This window comes from Botrytis sinoallii (genome assembly GCF_014898435.1).
Source record: "Botrytis sinoallii strain Bc 23 chromosome Unknown BSIN_004, whole genome shotgun sequence".
NCBI classification, from domain to species: Eukaryota; Fungi; Ascomycota; class Leotiomycetes; order Helotiales; family Sclerotiniaceae; genus Botrytis; species Botrytis sinoallii.
In genome coordinates this window covers 1,460,787-1,482,490 of record NW_024066031.1, presented here as the reverse complement: position 1 = coordinate 1,482,490, position 21,704 = coordinate 1,460,787, and the positions used below count along the sequence as shown (strand labels likewise).

The 21,704-nt window shown below is 42.7% G+C and overlaps 5 protein-coding genes across 5 annotated transcripts; 4 read left to right on the top strand and 1 right to left on the bottom strand.

Moving 5' to 3' along the window:
* Positions 1–3,492: 3,492 nt before the first annotated feature.
* On the top strand, positions 3,493–5,470 carry EAF02_002945 (uncharacterized protein; the record flags this gene model as incomplete). Its single annotated transcript, XM_038898993.1, has 3 exons — positions 3,493–3,512; positions 3,684–4,820; positions 4,879–5,470. The coding sequence occupies 3 exons, from the start codon at positions 3,493–3,495 to the stop codon at positions 5,468–5,470; spliced, it is 1,749 nt and encodes a 582-aa protein (XP_038761281.1).
* Positions 5,471–12,981: 7,511 nt separating this feature from the next.
* On the top strand, positions 12,982–15,002 carry EAF02_002944 (uncharacterized protein; the record flags this gene model as incomplete). The annotated part of the gene is made up of 5 exons (XM_038898992.1): positions 12,982–13,223; positions 13,286–13,503; positions 13,572–13,624; positions 13,676–14,018; positions 14,074–15,002. 5 exons carry the CDS (start codon positions 12,982–12,984, stop codon positions 15,000–15,002), a joined length of 1,785 nt encoding a protein of 594 aa, XP_038761280.1.
* Positions 15,003–15,535: 533 nt separating this feature from the next.
* Positions 15,536–17,533, top strand: EAF02_002943 (uncharacterized protein). The gene is made up of 6 exons (XM_038898991.1): positions 15,536–16,129; positions 16,196–16,306; positions 16,410–16,772; positions 16,872–17,018; positions 17,101–17,236; positions 17,357–17,533. The coding sequence occupies exons 1-6, from the start codon at positions 15,810–15,812 to the stop codon at positions 17,414–17,416; spliced, it is 1,137 nt and encodes a 378-aa protein (XP_038761279.1). The 5' UTR covers positions 15,536–15,809; the 3' UTR covers positions 17,417–17,533.
* Positions 17,534–19,260: 1,727 nt separating this feature from the next.
* EAF02_002941 (uncharacterized protein) lies at positions 19,261–21,612 on the bottom strand. Its single transcript, XM_038898989.1, has 3 exons — positions 21,244–21,612; positions 20,708–21,191; positions 19,261–20,654 (listed from the first exon to the last, which is right to left on the bottom strand). The coding sequence occupies exons 1-3, from the start codon at positions 21,265–21,267 to the stop codon at positions 20,335–20,337; spliced, it is 828 nt and encodes a 275-aa protein (XP_038761277.1). The 5' UTR covers positions 21,268–21,612; the 3' UTR covers positions 19,261–20,334.
* On the top strand, positions 19,399–20,103 carry EAF02_002942 (uncharacterized protein; the record flags this gene model as incomplete). The annotated part of the gene is made up of 1 exon (XM_038898990.1): positions 19,399–20,103. One exon carries the CDS (start codon positions 19,399–19,401, stop codon positions 20,101–20,103), a length of 705 nt encoding a protein of 234 aa, XP_038761278.1.
* Positions 21,613–21,704: the final 92 nt, after the last annotated feature.

Sequence of the window (21,704 nt, the reverse complement as noted above, 5' to 3'; positions counted from 1 at the left end):
CGCAAATTGAGGCCTCTTGATGCTGGATCTGTAAGTAATGAAGGCGTTGCAAACCATTCTTGTATGGACTCTCTTGGTGTGATGAAATCCCGATACTGCAGACCAACAGCTAATACGTACATCAGAAATTGATGTGACCGTGATAGCTTCATGTTTTACCCATGCTCATATGTGCAGTAATGAATTGCTTGCAGGCTTGCACTTCTGCAGCTGGCAGGAGGGTTTCGATTGGCTAGGTAAATGAAACTATTGATGATACAGGGCGACAGCGTGCAGGAGGAAGCTGGGGGAATTGATTAATTATATACCAATCAATTTTTGAATCAACCACACAGAAACCAGCGCATCAAGAACGAAGCCCTCCTACTCCTACCCCATTTCTCCTTCGGGCGGATGGTACATTTGATTGATGTGACTCATGTGAGAAAGCTACCTTGACACTTTGCGCATCTTCATGCTTATCATACTGTATGATGTACTGTGCTCATGCTTCTTCTGAATGCAAAGTGATGTACTGCTCTCGAGCTACTCTCGAGCTACTGTACCTGTACGGAGTGCGAAGAAGAAAGGAATAATGGAAATTACGGAATGCATGATGAATTCATGATTTTCAATCTCTTTGAATTTAGAGTTTCGAACCCCTGAATGATCTGGCGTTGAAGTGGTTCTTTGGAGTAAAAGATCTTCAATTTAATCAAATGAAAACCCTTCAGCACATGGCGTTCAGACATTGATAGACAAGTGAAGTGCGCGTATGTGCTCCGTATTCCATTGATTTCCATGTGTTTCAGGGTATATTGATGCCAAAATACCAACAATTGACTTTATCCCCATGGCTCTTCGGAATTTCCTCGATTTCTCCTTTTCTCCTCCGAGCTCGTTCTCCCCCCTCCCCCTCTCAGATGAGAGAGAGAGACTGCCGAAATTGTTATCAACAATGTGACCTTCTTATTTCTGATGCTTGATAATCGCTTCCAACATTTGATAAGGCTGGGGAGAGGAGACATGGACCTATTATTGGAGATCGACTCCGTACCGTTTGATTATTGTGATACACAACTCTTTCTCAGCTTGAATTCTGGTCGAATGGATGAGGGTTAATGGCTTCATAACCCTGAATCTGCATAATCTCTTCGGGAAGTTGGAGAGTTGGAGAGAAATTGAACGGGAAGTGGATTCCTTTCCCTTCCGTGATAAGGATTGCAATCCTGCTAATAGCTTCATTTTTACTGAATGTGGCTTGGTTTCCTTATATTTCATTTGTAAAAATTTAAAAAAGGTACTTGAATACCACCGTTCTCGGTACCAAGGTAATTATGCAATGCACGTTTCCTGGAATTCATCACATTTCAACATTCCTCTAACAGGAGATAGCTCGACGTCGTCATCCCATTCTCTAGGTATCCTTGAGCAAGTACGGAAAGTTACTTTGAAGTTTGGTCGTGACTTCATCTCGTCCTTAGGCTAAATGCGTATCGTATAGTAAATCGACTGCAGTCTCCGTTCATTCCATCCACACAAAACCTGGTCGAGAGAGGGGTCATGAAGTCAATCATACAACTGGTCCATATTTATTTCGAGATCAATAGAATAAATGCCAGGATTGATTGCAGGGCAGAATTCTGTTTGAATATCCAAAGAACAGGGTATAATTCTCTTGTGAGTCGTGAAAGGGTGACCCATTGCCCTCATTCAACCAGTGATATCAAGTGGTGGCTAATTCAAACGAGGCAAGCAATTTTTGAAAAGAGACAACGCATCAATGTCTCACATGGCAGGAGTATCCTCGTCGACAAATCAAGCACCCTGGTTCTTTCACACATTTCATTAATGTCAAATATCCTTGGTTTTTGTTCGTTTCGTGCGTTTCTGACCTTGTCTCCTCATTTTGGTTACCATTGAAAAGCATAAGTGCCCAACCTCCCCACCTTGGACGGACTCTTCTTTTCTTTCCATTCTCATTCATCCTTTACCTTGCTCACGTCTCAGTCAGCCTCTTTCTCTGTCACTCAGGTCCATACATTCACCACCCCCTACTCCAGTTCTTGTATATTGCGGATCTTCCCCCGAAAAGCTGCCCAACTTGTTTCTGTTTTATCTTCTATTGCAAACATACCCAACAGAGATCATCCAGCCGGACTGTTCTCATCACCAACATCAGTTATCTTTTCCTGCTCATACCACAAGGCCGTGGCCATAAGAGTAGTACTTTCAACACATAGTTCCTCAACAGATTCGACAAAGCACACTGCCGTTGCTTCAAAAAGGATCCCAAATGACTTGCACGGAGACCTTAACCCTTCTCCCGGAAACCATGGCAGGCTTCGATACACAATCACATTCCAGGAAGGCATCCGCCAGGTATATTGTTTTTTCTATTTTGCGTGTTTTTGCTTTGCGTTGAGTTTGCGTTTGGTTTTACTGCTAGAATCCCGGATGTTTTATGTTCCCAGAAAAATCATGTACTTTTTGTTTCGCAACACAACATCCCCAATGATACCGGACTTTCCAAGGACTTTACCAGGCACATTTCCAGCTTTCCCGAGCTTCCCAGGAACCCATAGGATTTTCGAAGGTCTTACCGTGTACCCACACGACGAGAGCATGCTTTACCTCTTCGGAGGTTTCAAGGGCACTCTGAGAATCAAAAATATGAATTATTAATCAAAAGACCTTCGGTCTCTGGTGAGTATACCGACTTCAAATGGACCTCAGACTGCAATTTCTCTTTATATATACCGGAAGGAGCCGAATTTCCAGTGGACCCAAAACACCTGATTTCTTTCATGGTAACCTGTCAGCCGTTTATATACCCGAAGCCAGAGATCTATCCGCCGAAGTTCCAAGATGTGGGCTCGCATATCCTGCGAGCGCATCGTAACACCTATCAGTTTATCAACATGAACTCGCACTCAGCTTCCAGGGCCAAACTATGTGCTACAGGACAACATGGCGACAAATATCCATCTGTCATGCGATCAGTGGTTTCTATATGCAGCTTCCATGCATGGGACTCCCACAACAACTTTATAGCATGTCGGTTTCAACAATGTTTACCACAATGGACACCGTGGATTAATTTTCCTTTTTTAACTGTCGCGCATGGAATCTATTCCTGAAACGACACTCCAAGGAACCATTATGGAAGTGACTGGCTACTCCAGCCAGTCATCGTGCTCTATCAAGCATCAGGCATCAATTATGCCACTGAGTACGTAACCTACTCAACGTTGACTACAAGTCTGACAACAACCCCCTTTAAACACAATCGAGTATCCACTAACAGTACGTTGTTTTCGTTGAGCAGAAGGATTTACATTCATCAGAACATCACATTGACACAACAACGTACCAAGGAAGGCCAACTCAAGGATGCCAAGGACTCCGAGGACATACCACCTTTTCTCATTTGTTTATATTTATTGCCCTGGATGCTTCAATCACTCTCCCTGGATTCTCATCACCGTCATCTACACCCATTCGACTACACCCATGACGCCAAATTCCTCCTGGTCTGTAGATTTCCCCCCTTTATATATGAGATTTTCACAACTAACGTCATGCTGCAGGTACTTCGCTGGATGCCGTTTTGCTTTATATTTCTTTTTTTGTGTTTCTGTTTTGCTGCAATTGTAACTGTTCCATCTGTATATGTACATCATACTAACCTAGATCTTGTGTAGCGGTTTTCACTCAAGAACCCCATTCCAAGGAACAACTGGATTTTCTTTGCGTCATACAGAACCTACCAAGGGACAATACAGTGGATTATCCTGGAACGGAAAAAGTGAGGGTTTACAGTACTCACCTCGTGAATCTACTTCCCAAGGACCCAATGGATTTTCTGATTCTTCTCTTTATATCCCAGTGGCTCATATGGCAAGTCAACGGTGGCCCGCCGATTTGACTTCAGGTCTCGAGTCAGAGGAAATGACCCGCTTTCCATCCAAGGATTCATCAAGGACAACTCAGTCAACATCGACAACTGAGTCTATGCCAATGGCTTACTTGCCCAATGCCTCTCAGGCACAATATCAAATGACATCTGCAAGATCAGATGTTACAGGTAGATCAGCTAGTCCAGCCAACACTCTTCTGTATACTCCAACAGCACAATTTGATTTTCAATCTGCATTCGACAATTTCCAGTACCCAGGAGGAGATGAGTCAGCCGGAAATGATTACCAAGTACCAGTTACTAGTGGATTCCAGCAGCCACCAACTTTGTCGTTGACAACAGGAGGATTTGACATGTTTTCCAATAACCATGGATTACCTACAAGTATGACAGCAGCTCCAAGCTCTATTTCCAGTTATGTTCACAGCGCACAAGATTCAGTTTTCTTCGAAAGCCCTGTCTTAGGATCTCCAGATATGTGGGAGACTGCTTTGCTTGAATCTTCTAAACCACACACACCTATTGCCGAGGATTCCTGGGCTCTGCCACCACAAATGATGTCTTCGACAAGTAGCCCATTGGACTACTCCCCAACCGAAGGCCGATCACCAAGGTATGTTCAAGGCCTTCCAGATTTCGTGGATTCACCTCCTTACAAGATCGGCGACAGGACTATAAGGAAGCCAATGGGACCCAGAGCTTCCAAAGTAGCTAGTGACACGAACTCCAGACGTGTTCTTGGAACTGAGACAGAGGAGTCCTTCAAGTTGATGGGCCGTTCCAGTCTCGATGCTGATAACTCAGCACGTGATCATCATTTGTACCATAATGTGACGACTCAATCCGATGGATTATACCACTGCCCATGGGAAGGAAACGCATCATGCCAACACAAGCCAGAAAAGCTTAAGTGCAACTACGAGTAGGATTCATGTACCCCTTTTAAGCCCGTACAACAAGCTAATCATTTTACGCTATAGCAAATTCGTCGACTCTCACTTGAAGCCATACCGTTGCAAGATCGCTGCATGTGCAGACAACAAATTCTCCTCCACAGCATGCTTACTCCGCCACGAGAGAGAAGCCCACGCCATGCACGGACATGGAGATAAGCCCTTCCTTTGCAAGTATGACGGATGCGAGCGCGGCGTCACTGGCAATGGCTTTCCCCGTCGCTGGAATCTTTATGACCACATGAAGCGCGTACACAATGACCCATGCACATCCAGGAGTGCCGGTGGTTCCCCACCACCTACTGAGAAGTCAGCCACTGGCTCCAAGAAGCGTAAGCAGGATGCCATCACGGAACCAAGTACCTCGGATAAGGAACCAGTCAAGAGAGTCAAGTCTCCAGTTGTTAACCAACAACCATCCTTGATTGAAATCTACCACCAAAGTGAGCAGCGACTCCAGGAGGCTGTGAAACAATTGCACGATCCCAAGAGTGCAAACGGAATGACCAACTTGAGAAACGCCAGTGACTGCATCAAGATGATGGCGCAGACTCTTCAAAAGATTAATCAGGCATCTCCAGCCATGAGCCGTACCTTCAGCCATGGATCCATGAGTTGAGTGAATTGTTCACTTTAAAACATGAGAATTAGTGTAAGTAATCTTATATTTCTATCTACTTCCGTGGGACATTTTAATTAACATTTCTTCGTTAGCCACCTACGTCGAGTTAATCTCCACAATGGTATTCTTCCCGCAAGGATAACAATAAAGCGGACCCAGGCCGCTCAGACAACCCCGTCAGGAAATCCCAGGACATCACAAAATTCGACAGAATGGAAAGTCATGGAGCCAGTCATGCATACGTAACCCAGAATTAAGGAGCCAGGGAGCTAGCCACAAGGATTCTTTCTTTATGCCAGTGCCAGGAATCAGTGTCTCAGAGTCGACAGTACCAGTCTGTCTTTTTGAACTACATTATGAAAATCTGCAAGCCCTGAATTTTGCATGCTTTTTATCGAATAAATAGATGCCAACCTACAAGGTTAGGTTGGAGATAGAGGAATTGAGAGAAGGACCAAGGAGGAGGGGGAGGGTCATTTCGGAGATGAACAGAGTAGAAGAAGTGGTGTTTTTATTATTTTTGGGTTTTGGTTATAGGACTTGTTCACGTAGACTATCGTCTTGGATTGGGAGGTATGGATTGGTATAAAAGCTTTATAGCAATCACAGCAGGGGCCAACTGGCATCTTTTGAAAAGAATTTGGGAGGACAGATACCATTGGGATTCGGAAACTTGGAGGAGGACTTTTGAAATTTAGATAGATACCTAGGAGTTTTAGCGGATTGTATCGGACGATATCGGGTAGAGGAATGGGAATGAAAGTTATGCTTTTGTACATTTGATTGTGCTATGGAATAGTGTACTAGATAGTTAGAAGGAGCTTGGATCGGTGATTATTTTGCCCGGATAGTAAAGAGAAAATGGAACCTGAACTACCCGCATATACATCAGGAAATAAACATCACATTTCGAGATTTATAGCCCTTTCCGTTTCCTTTTCGTGAAATATATGCGATTCTCACATATTCGAGAATGGCAAGCTGGGTAGAGTCTTCACAAAGGGAAATCATGGTAGGGAGATATACCGGTATATGGATTCGGAACACTTTATTTTCAGGGGAGGAGGTCGAAGGGGTCGCCTGTATCAAATATACCACTACTCCTTACCTTCATTCTTACTGATATCGAAATTTCCGGTCCGACCTAGAAGAATCCACATTTTCATCCCGAAACTCATACACTCGCATTAAACTCTATTCCTCAACCCCCGAAATCACTTCTTTCTATCCGGTTCCCCAAATCCACCTTGGAACCCTTAATCTCCATCTCCACCCCAAGTATCCGGCCGCAGAGAGTCAAACAAAGCCGCCATCTTATTTCATCACCTTACCTTCTCTTTCAAAGAAGAATGTTTCGCGCCTTTTAACGAACGCGTCGAGATTTTCGGGTCTTGTGGGGTATGAACTACATATCGACAGCGCGCGTTCGTAATCCGTCGTGGAGACTTGCGGTTTGTGTAATGCAATAAGTGGTACGCCGTCAGTGGAGTTGTGGAACTGTGTTATTTCGCTGGAGAGTTTGGGGATTTAGTCGCTTGTGCGGAGGATGTCGAGTTGGAAGGAAAGGGTGTGGGGAGAAGGGGTGGTTGGAGGGTAATGCGTGGGGATGTAGGGAGTTGGGAGGGGGTTCGGAGAGGAGAGGGGATTATTTGGCGAAAATATCGAAGGAGTAACAACTGCTTTGAAGGCAGGCAGTAGAATTTTTATACGCTAGCTTTGATTCTCGTACTGTGATTTAATTTTCCTAGTAAAACTTTATCTTAAGCTCTGGCTTTATATCTCGCATTCATGGCAGAATCTTCACGAGCTCATTATTAAAATGGTGAAGTGGAAGAATTAAAGTTTAAGTAACATTGTGGATAGCGGTATGGATTGATATCTCCTTGGTTGATCTTCTCTTTATTTGTTTGACTCTTGGCATTGATATATCGAGGACATATCATGATATAGCTCTTTTCAATCTTACAACATTCTAACCCAAAACGTTGAATTTCAGATATCAGGGTATCAAGAAAATGTTACTTTCGGCCTGGCTTTCCGCGTTACATAGTTTCAATTATGGATACGCATTGATTGGGATACCTTTCTCGGAGCTCTATTTTGGTATAGGAAGGCGGACTTACATGCATTTTTGGGCGAAGAAAAAGCCTACGTACTTCATAGTAAGGAATCGGAATATGACGTTGAAGCATATTTAAATCATATGTCTGATGCGCAGGACTTAGTCAAGAACTGGCGGCGAAATACATTCTTCGATATCTAGAAGATCAGAGATCGATTGTCATTGAAATGAGCCCTTCAAAACCATTGGGGAAACGCAGATGAATAGTTCGTCTCGCTATGGATGGTGAACGGAATACTGGTGTAACGATAAAAGTCTGATTTTTTGAGCTTCTGGTCACAAGAGATACAGAGCAATGACTCGCTAAATCTCGATATTTCACTGCCTTTTCAGAATCTGCTCTCTTGCGTCTATGAGTATGCTGCTTAGACTGCATCGCTTACACCCACTTTGCAAAATTAAGCAATTTCATAGCATGTCTAAAGCCCAGGAAGACAATTCGAAAACAGCAGAAATAACAGTGTGGAAGGGGTAAAGCATAGAATCCTCATACAGGAAATCAGATCAGTGTACTACCATCTCAAGCGTTCTTAGCTTCATTTCCGATCTCCGGTCCGGTTGTATTCCTCCAGCTGATGATGCACAGTATGCTGGAAAGGTGGTTGGTCTTCTTAGTGACTCGAAGCAAGAACAAGTGAAAACATTGTAGAATTCCAGATCACAGGTTCAATTGCGATGGACGAATGGTAAACCCAACAATTGCTGATCATAATAACAAACATTCATTGTGCAACTTTGGCTTGCTCATATTCAGAACGTCCCTTTTCCTGTACGTTATCATTCTTTCCTCGACGTGCTGATCAAGTTCTAGAAGATGTATTTAACATCAATTGATGTTAAATAACCATGTCGAGGATAGAGAGGCTATAAAGGCTTTTTTTTCAGAAACCAATACAGGTTATCCATAGTGGCTATATCTGTAGACTCACGTCGTCTAGGTTAGGGAGCTAATATTGATGCTTATATCTCTACGAGAAAATGCGCGTGTAATGCGACTTGACTTGCATCAGAATACTTGCACTTGGATCGCACCTAGAGCCTGAAGCAGTTAATTTGCAGTCATGAAAATTGTGTGATACTTAGCATTTCAGGAAGATGAATAAATGAATAATGGAGGTTTAAGGCAAAGAGCGCTCGTCAATGATATGTGCATATATGTAAATGGAACTTGCTATATGGTCGTTGCATCTGCGGTAAATGCCAATGACCCAGAACCTTCTGATCCGAGCAGATAAAAGTATACAAGGTTGACTTTATGAGTAAATTAAACAAATAACTCTCCATATATAAACCAAGTGGCATATCTCAAGGGTATGAGAATTGTCACTGTGAATAAACGATCAGAGGGATTACTGTATAACCAACGAGATTGACGTAAACGACGACAAGGCAGGTACCTACTTGGAATTGATTTTAGCATCCTCAAGAGAGGCTACTGACTAGAATGAAGATGTACAAGTACATAAGAAACTTCAAAGATCAGATCCTATTGAATCGTCGTGATGAAAAAATGCAAGATTAACACTTAATGATTATAATGCCGGACTCCAGTGCAGAACCATTCCTTAACAATTGATTGGTAAGATAGCTCTTCGAGACTGGATCCAGAGACGTTATTTAAGTATACGGAGTGCTGGAATGTTCTTGTACATGCGTGGTAATCGTGAATGGTTTGTGAATTTACGGATGTAATCTTATATTCCAGTAAAAATAGAAATTGGAAGCCCGAAAACAGATTAATCATCGCTGTTCGTCGAATTGGAAAATGTATGAAAGCTGTGTATACGAACGATGGCCCTGAATTCCATCTCTAGGATGTGCAAGACTTGGAAGAATATCAATATCCCCAACTTGATCATTTAGCATTGCCTTGTTATAAACCGGGAAAAAAAGTTCACTGAAAAGAGAAGATTTTGATGATGCTGGTTCATGCTAACTGGCACGAAATATGATATGTTCGAGCCTGTAAGTTTTAAAGATAGATGGACATTCCGCAAAATGTTAGGGTTCAATCTTCATTTAAGAATTCGTAAGTACTGCATGATCACTCTCAAAGAAATCATAAGCACGAGCACTTTCTCATAATACCATCTTCAGAGCAATAGCCCAATTTCCATAACACAATCAGAATATACTTTGCGATGGACATTGCAACTTTGGTCGATTCGTGAGTATCACCAATCTTGCGGCTATCTCGCTCATCGATTGACACTGTCTTAAAGACATTATTAAAATGCATATCCCTAGTTTAGCCAAACTTGGGGCTATAAGAAACAAGCTGACATGAGTTATGATTGGTAAATCAAAAATTGCGGACCTCTGTTTCTTTTCACATGTTGATAGAAACATTATTAACTTGCTTGGACCCATGTCTTGTGCCAGAAAGGCTCTTGAACATCCAACTTGAAAGTATACTAATGATCATTCAATTTAATTCAAGACACTGACCTAATCTTCTGTAGACGGGGTTGGGGTTATAAGAAGTGCTGGAGGCCACATCGAGCCAGCCTTAAAGGATATCATTGCACTAGATGCTTTTCAACATTTTGACGAAAGTATGGTGATACACCACACAGGTTCGTCTTTCTCGCTGATCTGAAACACGGTTCAATCAACTAAATTCCAGACAGTGGAACTACCCACTTAACCAATAAGGACATTCATGATTCTCTCAGAGCTTGTGTGCCAGCTAAGCGTCATCATGAAATTAATGATATGATGTTCGGTGCAATTGACAAGTTGGAAGTCTTCTCTTGAGCTCACTTTTCAAGCTAATAACTATCCAATCTCAAACAGTCTGTCATTGATGATATCGCTATACTTCGCCAAACTCTGTATGCACGAGAACAATTCGCCGAGAACACTTTCGAATCCACATACGATCTCAAAAGTGGCAAATTAGAAGCCGTAACAATCTCCTAATGTCTGAAAGCATCGTGGATCTAGTTTTTTGTTTCGACTCATGCTGAGTTATATCTTGAAAATAAAAGCATAATCGGGTTCATTTGAACTTGATAGAGAGTGGAATCGGATGGAGAAGAGGGCCAGGCTAGAGCCTCCAACTCCAAAAGATGAAGAAGATTAGTCGTCCGAAAACAATCACTCATCACATCTTGACAGGTCTAAACTGTGATTAGTGTCAAGATGCCGGTGCTTCCAGATCACACTGTAAGGGTATAGTGAAACTTAGGAAACTTTTCACTTAGCTCTTTTGTTGAGAGAGTTTCTCTTGTGATGATTGGTCTGTATAGGCAAAATTATTTCCCCATGTAGACTAGAATTAGTCGGCCGTCCGTCGGATGGATGGTTCGTATTTCTTGCGTTCCATATAAGATCCACAGCTCCGGGTTTCTGAATTTGTAAATTTCGTTTAGCTGCACCGACAGCATGTATTACTAGGATCGATGCATCCTTTGAAGCTTGCGACGATCCTCGGTTTCGTGAGGTTTTAAGATTGTGAAAACGTAACGGGAATGCCACTTCATTCATATTTCTGACGTTTACTGGACCTCTGAACTGTCCAAAATCACGTTGCTGTTGGTGGAGAAGAGCGAGGAGATCAGCTCTGTTGCCTGAAATTGGTTGTAGAGATGAGATGAAAAGATCTGATTAGATCTGATGAGGAAATTCTTGTCCAACGCGTGACTGATTGATTAGATTCATTGATTAGATATCGGTTATAACTGAAAACACCCTTTTCACTTAATTTTCACACGGCGTTGGCTGTTCCATGGATTTGGCTCACTTCTCGTTTAGACGATTCACTTAATTAGCGTGGTGTACAATGGCCCATTAAACAATTTGAATAGAAAGTAAAATTGATGAATGGCAAGTGTTCTGTGCAGCATCTGGCATGTTCACTTGACGACATCCTTGATAGTTCGAGGTATACTTCTTTCTGGAAGACCTTTTTCGAATGACTGTGATGAGTCTCGCTATCATGATCTTCGATCTCAATAATATTGTTGAACTTCTCTCAGAGCTGAAAAAGGTTTCCAACAATTGCAAGTAAAGAAGTCTCGGTCTCGGAGGCGAAGAACGACAACCGCTTCAGCCCCCACTAGAAGTTTTATCAGATCTTACCCCTGTCAAATGTTCTCCGACTTTCCCCATTTTCGTGATCCCTATGAGGAAACCTTGCCCGACAGAGAATAAACCATGACTGCCATGCTTTGATGTGGAATTATCCTTTGATAGACGCACGATTGATAAAATATACCCAAAATGGCTGACTGAGTCATGTGAATGTGGCCAGATGCTGATAAGACCACCCCTCAATAATTGCTAATAGGACTTCGTTTGCAGCCCAACTCGCATTTTTTCGGGTATCTCTTGATAACGTTACGTTACTCGCCCTCCAGGTATAGGTAAAGCAGAAAGAGGAAAGGCTTCATTACATCGATGTACGTAATCATAAAAAGAGTGACATTGGCAATGAATAGGTGTATTTCTACCTCCAAGTCGCAACTGAGTAAAGCTCTGTAGATCAACCTTCGAGTCTTCGAGTCTTCCTGGCTTCTAACTTCTAACGCACCTTTCGCCGTTCACCGGTAATTGTCGAATTACGTTACCGAGGAAAAGAAGAGAATGTGAGTGCAGCACTGATTGATGTAAGAGCACGAATCCCATGAACACATACCGAGTAGCTGGAGTGAATAAATGAATCAATAGCTTCGTTCGCCACTTTATTAATCAATCTAATCAGATGTAGCCCGAGGAGATTTTAAAGTTATCAGATCCGTCAATGAATGAAATCCTAGCCGGCCGGACTATACTTACTGCTCTAGTAGCAAAGTTCGTCAAGGATAGCAATTAACGTGGATCTAATCAACCAATCATAACTTCAGTCCTGCATATCTGTGTAAAAAATCTTCTCCTCGTTCTATCATTTGATTGGACATCACAGATTTATATTGATAGCGGATCTTTACCTTCTTGTGTAGCAGAATGGAGCCATTTACTATGATCCCACCAAAAAGAATGCTATCTGTATGGTTACCGCGCTGCACCCCTCCCCATAATTTTGGTTATGGGATGACGGAAGCTCCGATTTTACTGCCATACGATAGTCACATGAGTATGTACAACAATAATAATGCAACTGCTGATTTCCGAACTCGAAGGGATGGAACGGAGACCAAGTTACGCTAGGAGTAATAAGTAGATATGCACACCGCAAGCTAGCTTTCTTTTTTTCGCCATAAAGTACTAGTCCAGATGATATATGTTGTACTTGTAGCTCAAAGATCTTCATCTTCATCTTCCTCTTCATATCTTGATTGATATCTGAACATCACATTTTCATCCGAGCAATAAACTTCGCATATCTTCATACCAACCCACGTTGACTGGACAGAGACATATTGACACCAGTATTCAACACAACATGGGTTTCAGACCATGGAGAACGAAGACTGACGGCTTGGCCTCTGAGGTTGCCGTCGGTCCTGAGATGACAGCATATCCTGACGGTCTCGATCATAAGAATGATGGCCTCAACACAGCCGTTAAAGATCCAGCAAGTTCGTTAGATGATAGACCAGTAGAGGATGCCCAGCATGGTGTTCAAGCAGTAGAAGCTGTCACTTTGATTTGGACCAAGAACCAATTATATTTGGCATACGCATTGTGAGTTATTGATTCTCTTGATAAATTATATACCGTGTGAACCAGGCTCTAATACGGAATAGCATTTTCCTCGTTTTCTTCGTGATCTCTATGCAACAACAAATCCAGAACAATCTTTCGGTCTACGTCACTTCTTCTTTCGCCCTCTTGCCTTTGACTGGTACCACCAGTATCGTATCAAGCATTGTTGGTGGTGTCTTCAGACTTCCAATTGCTAAGTTTGTTGATTTGATTGGTCGCGCCGAAGGATTTGCGATCATGACCGGTTTCGCTACAATAGGTATTATTCCCCCACCTTCCGTGTCACAGTAATTCTTGGCTGTGTACGATGTATCTAATCATGTATAGGTCTGATCATGATGGCTGCGTGTAAAAACGTAGAAACTTATGCAGCTGCACAAGTAAGTGACGAGTCTAGTCCTCTCTAGACTCATGATTGCTAACAAAAATAGGTATTTTATTGGTTGGGATTCGATGGTATGATGTACGTCCTCGATGTCTTCATGGCCGATACATCAAGTTTGAAGAATCGAGCCTTGGTTTTCGCTTTCTCGACGACTCCATATATTGTAACAACTTGGATTGGACCTCCTGCGGCGTCTTCATTCCTCAAGACAAGTGGATGGCCATGGGCCTTCGGTGCTTTCGCAATCATTACTCCCGTGATCTGTATCCCGATTCTTTCACTTCTATGGGTGAATCAAGGTAAAGCAAAGAAAGCAGGCTTAATCAAGAAGATTGATAGTGGCCGCACATGGGCTGAGAGTATCAAATACTATTTCTGGGAATTCGATGGTAAGCCTATTTCAATCTCACGCATGTTTACTCTCGTCTAAAAATTATGCAGTAGTAATTGGTCTCCTCCTCGTCTCCGCTGGTTTTGTCCTCTTCCTTCTTCCTTTCTCCCTCGCCTCTTACCAAAAGGAAGGCTGGCACTCCGGCATGATCATCGCTATGCTCGTCATTGGAATATTATGTCTCATCGCTTTCGGTTTCTTCGAACGCTACGCTGGCCGTAAATCCTTCATTCCTATCGAGCTTCTCACTGACCGCACCGTCGTCGGCGCCTGCCTCTGCTCTGCCTTCTTCTTCATTTCCTTCTACTGCTGGGACTCTTACTTTTACAACTATCTCCAAGCGGTCCATAACCTCAGTGTCACCCACACTGGCTACGTCACCAACATATATTCCATCGGTTCCTGTTTCTGGGCTGTAGTCATCTCCTATGCCATCCGCGTCACCGGCCGTTTCAGGTGGCTCGCCCTCTACTTCGCAGTCCCACTTCAAACTTTGGGCGTGGGTCTTATGATTCATTTCCGCCAGCCAGATCAACCCATCGGATATGTCATCATGTGTCAAATTTTTATCGCCTTCTCCGGCGGAACCATTTCCATCTGTGAACAAATGGCTGTTATGGCTGCTGCACCACACAAAGGAGTTGCATCTATGTTAGCACTGATTGGTCTCTTCAGTTCCGTAGGAGGTGCTATCGGTGTAGCAATCTCAGGAGCAATCTATACCAACAAATTCCCCGCAGCATTAGCACAGAAGATCAGCGACCCAGACTTGGCAGCTCAATTATACGGAAGTCTAACTGTCCAATTGCAGTATCCTGTTGGCAGTGTGGAGCGGGACGCAGTCTGGTTTGCATATGGTGAGAGTATGAAATGGTTAGCTGTTGCCGGAGTAGTATTTTTGATACCCTGTTTCGTATTCGTGGGTATGTGGAGAGATTATAAGGTCGATGAGATCAAGCAAGTTAAGGGAACTGTTGCTTAGGGGAAAGAAAGTTCTTCTTTTCTAGTGATGAGAGAAGATGCCTTTATTTGAGAAAAAATGGGGGTTTTCACGGTTGCGCCCTTTCTGATGTACCCGTTATGGTATGGTACTTAATGTTGATGGAAAATGAGAAGGTAGAATTTTGGGGTGGGAAACTTAAAATGGGTTATTCAAGATGGGTTATTCGAGTCATTAATGAAACTTAATTATAACGCTATTCTACATGCTTAAGCATCGTATTTGTGTTGTTGATTTGTCAAATGTATCGTTGTCAATTACTTTCAGCTCGATTTTCGACGTGGCTATTCTGTAAAAGTATCCCGTTGCATGCCAAGAAGAATTTCAATACTGGATAATTATTTCCAAGGCCAGGCATCCGTTTCTTCAGTGACATCGACTATTTCCATACGAGGTAATTCATGAACCTTACCCATTTCTAGAAACATTTCCCCTCATAAATGACAGTTCTGATGGCTGCTTACTGCTCCCGAGCCGGCAAAGTACCGAATTTCATCCATTTCTACTGATGGGCTGATTGATCATCTGAGCCACGTATTGTGTCTTCGTGTGGAGGAACATTTCAGACAACTTTCTGGATGAAGCTCAAACTCATGTAAATGTATAAATTGCACTTGTATGGTTTTAAATTCTCCTCATTATCATTCCTTTCTTCTTTCTCTGGTATACTCTACACACTAGAGTCTACCTAAACTGCGGAATCTCAAGAATCCTCTACTCTATAGAAGTCACAAGAAGACCTTTCCGTCTCATTATATGACACCTCAAAATCGCTCATCTTAACTCGCCATGCATTCCCTCTTTCTCTCTCTCGTACTCCTTATTATTCACACCCAAATATCTCGCGCCGAAACTGCATGCACCGATTTCAGAATGCTAGTGTACATCGACTACACCCAATACCAATTCGGCTATCCCCCTTTCAATGACAACTACGATGTAGCTACATATATCCAAGACATCAATCGTCGCGATGCCGACAAGACTTTCCATCCTATCTCAGGCAGTAGTCCTGGAAATGGAACTTTCCGTCTCTCAGGAACGTATTGCGAGCCGGCGAATGCAACCACTCTCTTAGTTGCTACGCATGGATTGAATTCTGATAGAACGTAAGTTTGCTTCATTGGCTGTGAAGAAATGGAGTGTTATTTGTGAGCATTTATTGACTTGAATAGTTATTGGGATATACAATACCAGCCCGAAAAATACAATTTCGCAAATTACGTCGTAGGGAAAGGATATTCGTTTCTTTCTTATGATCTTCTAGGGGCAGGCCGTTCTCAACTGTACGTATACACGCTTTCCCCTCCTCAAGCTATACCCCCCATCACGAGGAGTGTTCAAACAGTCAAACACAAGTAAATCTTGACGATATTCACATCCTCACAGAATAGGCGGCTATACTCTCCAACTTCCCATGCACGTTGCCATGCTCGAGAAAATGCTCACCCGAATCCGCGAAAACTCGCTTTTTCCAAAATCGGTCGAACATACTGTGCCCAAGAAAATTGTCCCCATAGGATTCAATGTAGGTTCCCGCATTACAAACGCAGTGATAGCCAAGAATGCTTCTCTGGTCGACGCGGCAATCCTGACTGGAGTTGGCTACAAAGCCAGCGTTGCCAGCTCCATTGGCTCTCTTCTTTCGAGCTGGAATGGAAAGATTGCAACTACGGTGGATAAGAAATGGGAGGATTCGTCATACGATTCGGGGTCTTTGGATCAGGATGATAAGTTTGTTATTTGGAAATTGTAAGAAAGATTGTTCCTGATGAATCTGTCCCCATTTTCGTTTGTCAGGAAAAATTGAGGGGGTCAAGATCGAGAAATGCTTACGAGAATTTGATATAGGTTCTATAGAAAAGGATATTATGATACGAACCTTACAGATTCATACAGCACAGAGCATCGATATCCACAAGCTATAATGGAAAGCGCGACAGTGCCTCTGGTCGATCTGAATGCGAAAGCTTTTAAAAACCCGGTGTTGGTCATGGCGTATGTATTCTATCATGTTATCGATCCCTAAACGAATTTTGTCATACCTAAAGTTTATAGACTGACTTTCTTTAATACAAAGCGGCGAATACGATTATATAAACTGTGGAGGCAACTGCCAAGGCATTTTGGGGCCATCAGCTAGAGAAGCATTTCCTAACTCCAAAGGATTTCAGAGTCATGTTCAGCCAGGTGCAGCTCACAGTTTGAATTTAGCTGTAAGTTCCCCCCTCTCCTGTAACTCGATTTTGTAGTTGAGTGTATTGGCTGTGAAAGTTCTCACTATCAAGGTGTTGGGATGTTTTGATTGATTTTGACTGACATTTTCCTAATAACAGTATAATGCGACGGGCGGCTACCAGGTTATTGTAGATTTTCTGAAGAAGAATGGGCTCTAAATGAGGGATTTTAATGAGTCTCTAGTCTTGAAGTCGTTGCTAGCTACAGTACATGAAACATATATCTTGAATTAACAGAAAATGTCACGTTTTGTCACCAAATTGAGAACTACCTCGCCGCATGCTAGAAGTTGTCATTCGATGATTTTCCAATCTCCGACTTCCATGCGTTCTTGTGAACGACGGTGCGAACCGGAATGGGAGGTTATTAGTGACTCTATGCGATATTTCTGTGGCACGCGCACCCAATTCTTGAAAGCGATCGATAAAGCGATAGGAAGTCCCTATTCGAGCAATAGCGCAAACATTGACTTAAGGCATAGTCAATGGCAGTATTAGTATTTCAAACACCCATTTTGAGTTATCATCCCGAAGTTGTCATTTCATGACCAAGCATGGAGAATGATTGAAAGGACCTTGAAACCCCTCCTGGTTGGATTCAAAATCAGAGCACCTTCAACATTGGTGTCGGCTTGAGTCGCCTGAATGGCTGCGAGCACAAGCAAGCGCTGTATATATTTTGCCCCGGCATATGTCCCCGGAAGAAAGATAATTTCAGATTCGTTACCCGAAGACCAAAATGAGGCCAAAGTATCAAACCATTAAGTAGAAAGGAGAATAAATGTCAACCATAGTTCGTATCAATTTCGTACCCCCAAGCAATATCCCGTAATTCGCCGCAATCGTTACCAAGGCTGAACTAAAAAGTCCAAAACGTGTCCCCCCATACCTTGTATCATCTGTGCCTTAATCGAATGTACGAAATACGAATAGGAACAATTTCTAAGGCCCACCACGACTCCTTTTTCCTTCAAGCTTTCCACATGACCAATTGCCATAAGCGCAACTACTTTTTTCTTACCTCTTAGTCATATTGTGTGTGAAACTTGACGTAGACAAAGTACACGATTTTAGGGGATTGATAGAGTAAGATTTCTGACAATAAGCCACCAATACGTAGCATCACCAATGAGATCGTATCCCCCACCTCCTTGAAGAAATAAGCGATAGGGCTGCCTTCCCCTTTTGTTTCAGATGCAAGCAATTATTCGATCCTCTCACCGATTGGTGTTACAAAGTGTAGTAAGACACAGCCGCTCATGCTATCATTTGCGAAGACTCGACGGGAAGTTTTTGTACCGGTTATTGTAGGCTAATTGTAGAAATCGTTTATAGAAAAGGCTTATTCATGAACTCGTGGAGGCTCTAGTCTGATTGTTCGATGACTAGGGTTGCCACCCAGAGTGACATCAATGTACCTACATATCTGACTCAATTACACACATCCATGTATACTGGATGATCTCATCTCATCCCAATCTACCTCAATAGTAAAAGATGCTCAAGTCAATCTATATTCTTCGGCATTCGACCAATCTTCTGAAAGCCAGAAAGGAGTACCATGTTGAGTTTCGAAGACATGATACTAGGATAATAATCTTGTCAATGATTCCTTCCATGTGAATAAAGCAATCTTTAAGCTCTGTAAGGCTACATTCGGTGCACAAAGGTGGCGTGTCGAGTTCACGCACCTCTTTTACGTTTTTGTCATACCATCCTTGACCCATACATTTACACATTGGGCGAGAACAGGGAACCTCACTCACCTAACGCCTATACACAGCCTGACTTGATTTAGGAGGCGCTGACAAGGTGTGTTGGATTGCGAAAGTGATGGTATCGAGAAAAGACTGAGTTGAGTTGCACTCACGTACTGAGGGAATGGCACATGGGACGTTTTGTAAGTCGAGGGAGAAAGCTGCCACCGAGAAGTATAAAGGTAGAAAATTCCCAGAAGGATCCGTTCCTTGTCTTGTTCTATAGCAATTCTCATGCGATATAGTTCAGATTTAATTTCCACTTCTTCTCATTGATCTCGTACCTAACCTGGTCAGTTGCAATCAGTGTCACCTATTAGCAATCTTTCGATCGATTCTTGCTTCAATCCACTCAAAAATTCTAACAACATACACTCTATCAACATGTCTTCCGCCATGACTTCCACTATCCCAGCGGACAAACTGAACCTTGACTCAACACCTTCTCGAAGTCCAACACCTACACCACAAGATGTCGATGCTCTCGGCCAAGTAGAAACACAATATGTGCTCCCACCCCTTTGTACCCTCTCCGAAGCCGAGTACATAGGTGTCTTACGATCCATCGGCGCTACGCACAAAGACAGCCCATCGCGGCCAGTTGAAATAGCTTCTGGTTCTCCTCTCTTCTCACATCGGCACTTGCCTAACGGTCTTTATAAAGATATTGTGCGAACACGTCAGAAGAGCCAACTGGCGTATTATCTCTCCAGTACCTTTTACAGTCTTGCATTAATCCTTCAACTCCTTTTTGGAGCTGTATTGACTGCTCTCGGATCTTCCTCTGCCGCAAAACATGGACTTGCGATAACTATATTAGCGGCTGCAAACACAGTCAACGCCGGCTTGATAGCTTTATTCAACAACACGGGAATACCGGACAGGTTTCTGAATGATTGGAATGAATTCGAGGATGTTGAAATGTTTGTTAGGGAGTTGATCGAAACAGGCTTGGTGGACACAGATAAAACTAAAGAGCAAGTGGTAGCAGGTTGCTTTGTGAGATTTCAGGCGGCGAAAATGACTGTAAGGAAGAACAAGCCAGCGAGTTATAATGTGACAATAAAGGAGAACCAGAAAGGGAGATAATTATTACATATGTGGGCTGAGAAGATGATAATACGTTTGCTTGAGGGTTGCTTTTTTGGTCGAGAGAATATGGGTTAGCAGAGGATGTCAATGGATATATGTCTTGAATGCTTGCATTTGTTAAAGGCCTACTTATTTTTTTCCCCCGAGTCTTTGTCTGTTGCCTTGACGGGGTCATGGTCGATTCTAATTGCTAGAATAATATGCACAACTAAAGTCTTCAACTTCTTCTCATCCTGGTGCAACTCCCCTGAAATTTTGTACAACAGCTTGCTTCCTGCGACCATTAACCTGAACCATACATTCTTCGGTATAAACCCCAAATCTACAGTCCTTGTCTTTCGTACTCAATGCCGGGAGAAAATCAAAAAGATATGAAAGAATGTAAAAACAGAAGACGTAGGACACGGCCCATTCGATAGCAGCACCCGCATCCCAGTTCTTTGCTATGAAGACATACCAGTATGCTAATCCGAGAATACCTTCCAGAGCAAGAAAAGCGAGTTTCGTGTAAGCCGAAACCATCAAGTTCGCATGCGTGTCTCGATATTCTGGTTTATGTCAGATTATGTATGAAATAGAGAGAAAAAAAGAGGAGACATACTACATCCCATGCGATAATGTTCCCAAAATTGGCAAAACGCACTAAAAGCATATCCAGAAATGAATAACCCCACCATTATGTTGTGTATAGTTCTAAACCTGAAAACATCGAATATGCTCAGAAAGATCAAGCCCACGGATCCAACTACAGCCGACACAATGCTCAGATAAGCCACTACTCTCTCTGTTTTATCTGTGTTCCTTGCAAGACGACCTTTATGACGAAGTGTGCGTTCTGCAACAAAACATCCTGCGAGCAAGAAAGTGGTCAGGACACAACCTATTATAAATATTGGCTGCATTTCTTTGGTAGCTCCGATGTCTGATACGTATGGTACTGAATGAAATTGGGAAGCCATTGATGGATAAGGTGGTCGGGCTGGTATAGTAGAGTTAAGATGATCATGAGGGGGAAAGACGATAAAGGCTCCAAGCAGGGCATTGAGTGTGGTAAACCAGATGATAGCTGAGGCCGTTGGAATCATCTAGCTGTTGTCAGACATCAAGCGAAGAGCAAGTTCTGATAGGAAAGCAAACCCAATATGAAAATACCTGCCACATGATGGACAAGGGGGGTACAATACTTAGAATTATCGATACTTTAAGCAGAAGCGCAAGAAGGTATTCATGAACTAAGGGAGAAATCAAACCAATCGACGTCACATAACCCCCAACAAAAGTGAGTGGATAGTATGTGGGTTTGGGTAGCAATAATAGATTGTGATGATGACTCCTTTCAGTGAGAAGACACTTTACTTATAGTGTTTTGAAAGAGAATGAACGTTCAACATAGAAAGAGCAATGCATTCCATTTGGAAGACAATCTTAGAAGGCTCGAAATCGTAGCCCATTTGCTCTTGCTTTCACGGGCCAATAGACCGGCGAACGACAATATGAAACTGGTAGTTACATAACGCACATAAACTTATATGGCCAAGTACAATTAAGATGAAAAATGTTTACAGTTGGTAGATGAACAGCTCGCATCAGAATGACAA

What these genes read in the sequence shown, in the direction of transcription:
- EAF02_002941 (XM_038898989.1), bottom strand. Translation starts at nt 21,267, where the DNA reads ATGTGGCAGGTATTTTCATATTGG. An exon ending in GGCAGGTATTTTCATATTGG is followed by an intron (nt 21,192 to 21,243) that starts GTTTGCTTTCCT and finishes GACAACAGCTAG; the next exon opens with ATGATTCCAACGGCCTCAGC. An exon ending in ACATTATCGCATGGGATGTA is followed by an intron (nt 20,655 to 20,707) that starts GTATGTCTCCTC and finishes GACATAAACCAG; the next exon opens with AATATCGAGACACGCATGCG.
- EAF02_002943 (XM_038898991.1), top strand. Translation starts at nt 15,810, where the DNA reads ATGCATTCCCTCTTTCTCTCTCTCGTACTCCTTATTATTCACACCCAA. An exon ending in AACCCGGTGTTGGTCATGGC is followed by an intron (nt 17,019 to 17,100) that starts GTATGTATTCTA and finishes TTTAATACAAAG; the next exon opens with CGGCGAATACGATTATATAA. An exon ending in CTCACAGTTTGAATTTAGCT is followed by an intron (nt 17,237 to 17,356) that starts GTAAGTTCCCCC and finishes TCCTAATAACAG; the next exon opens with TATAATGCGACGGGCGGCTA.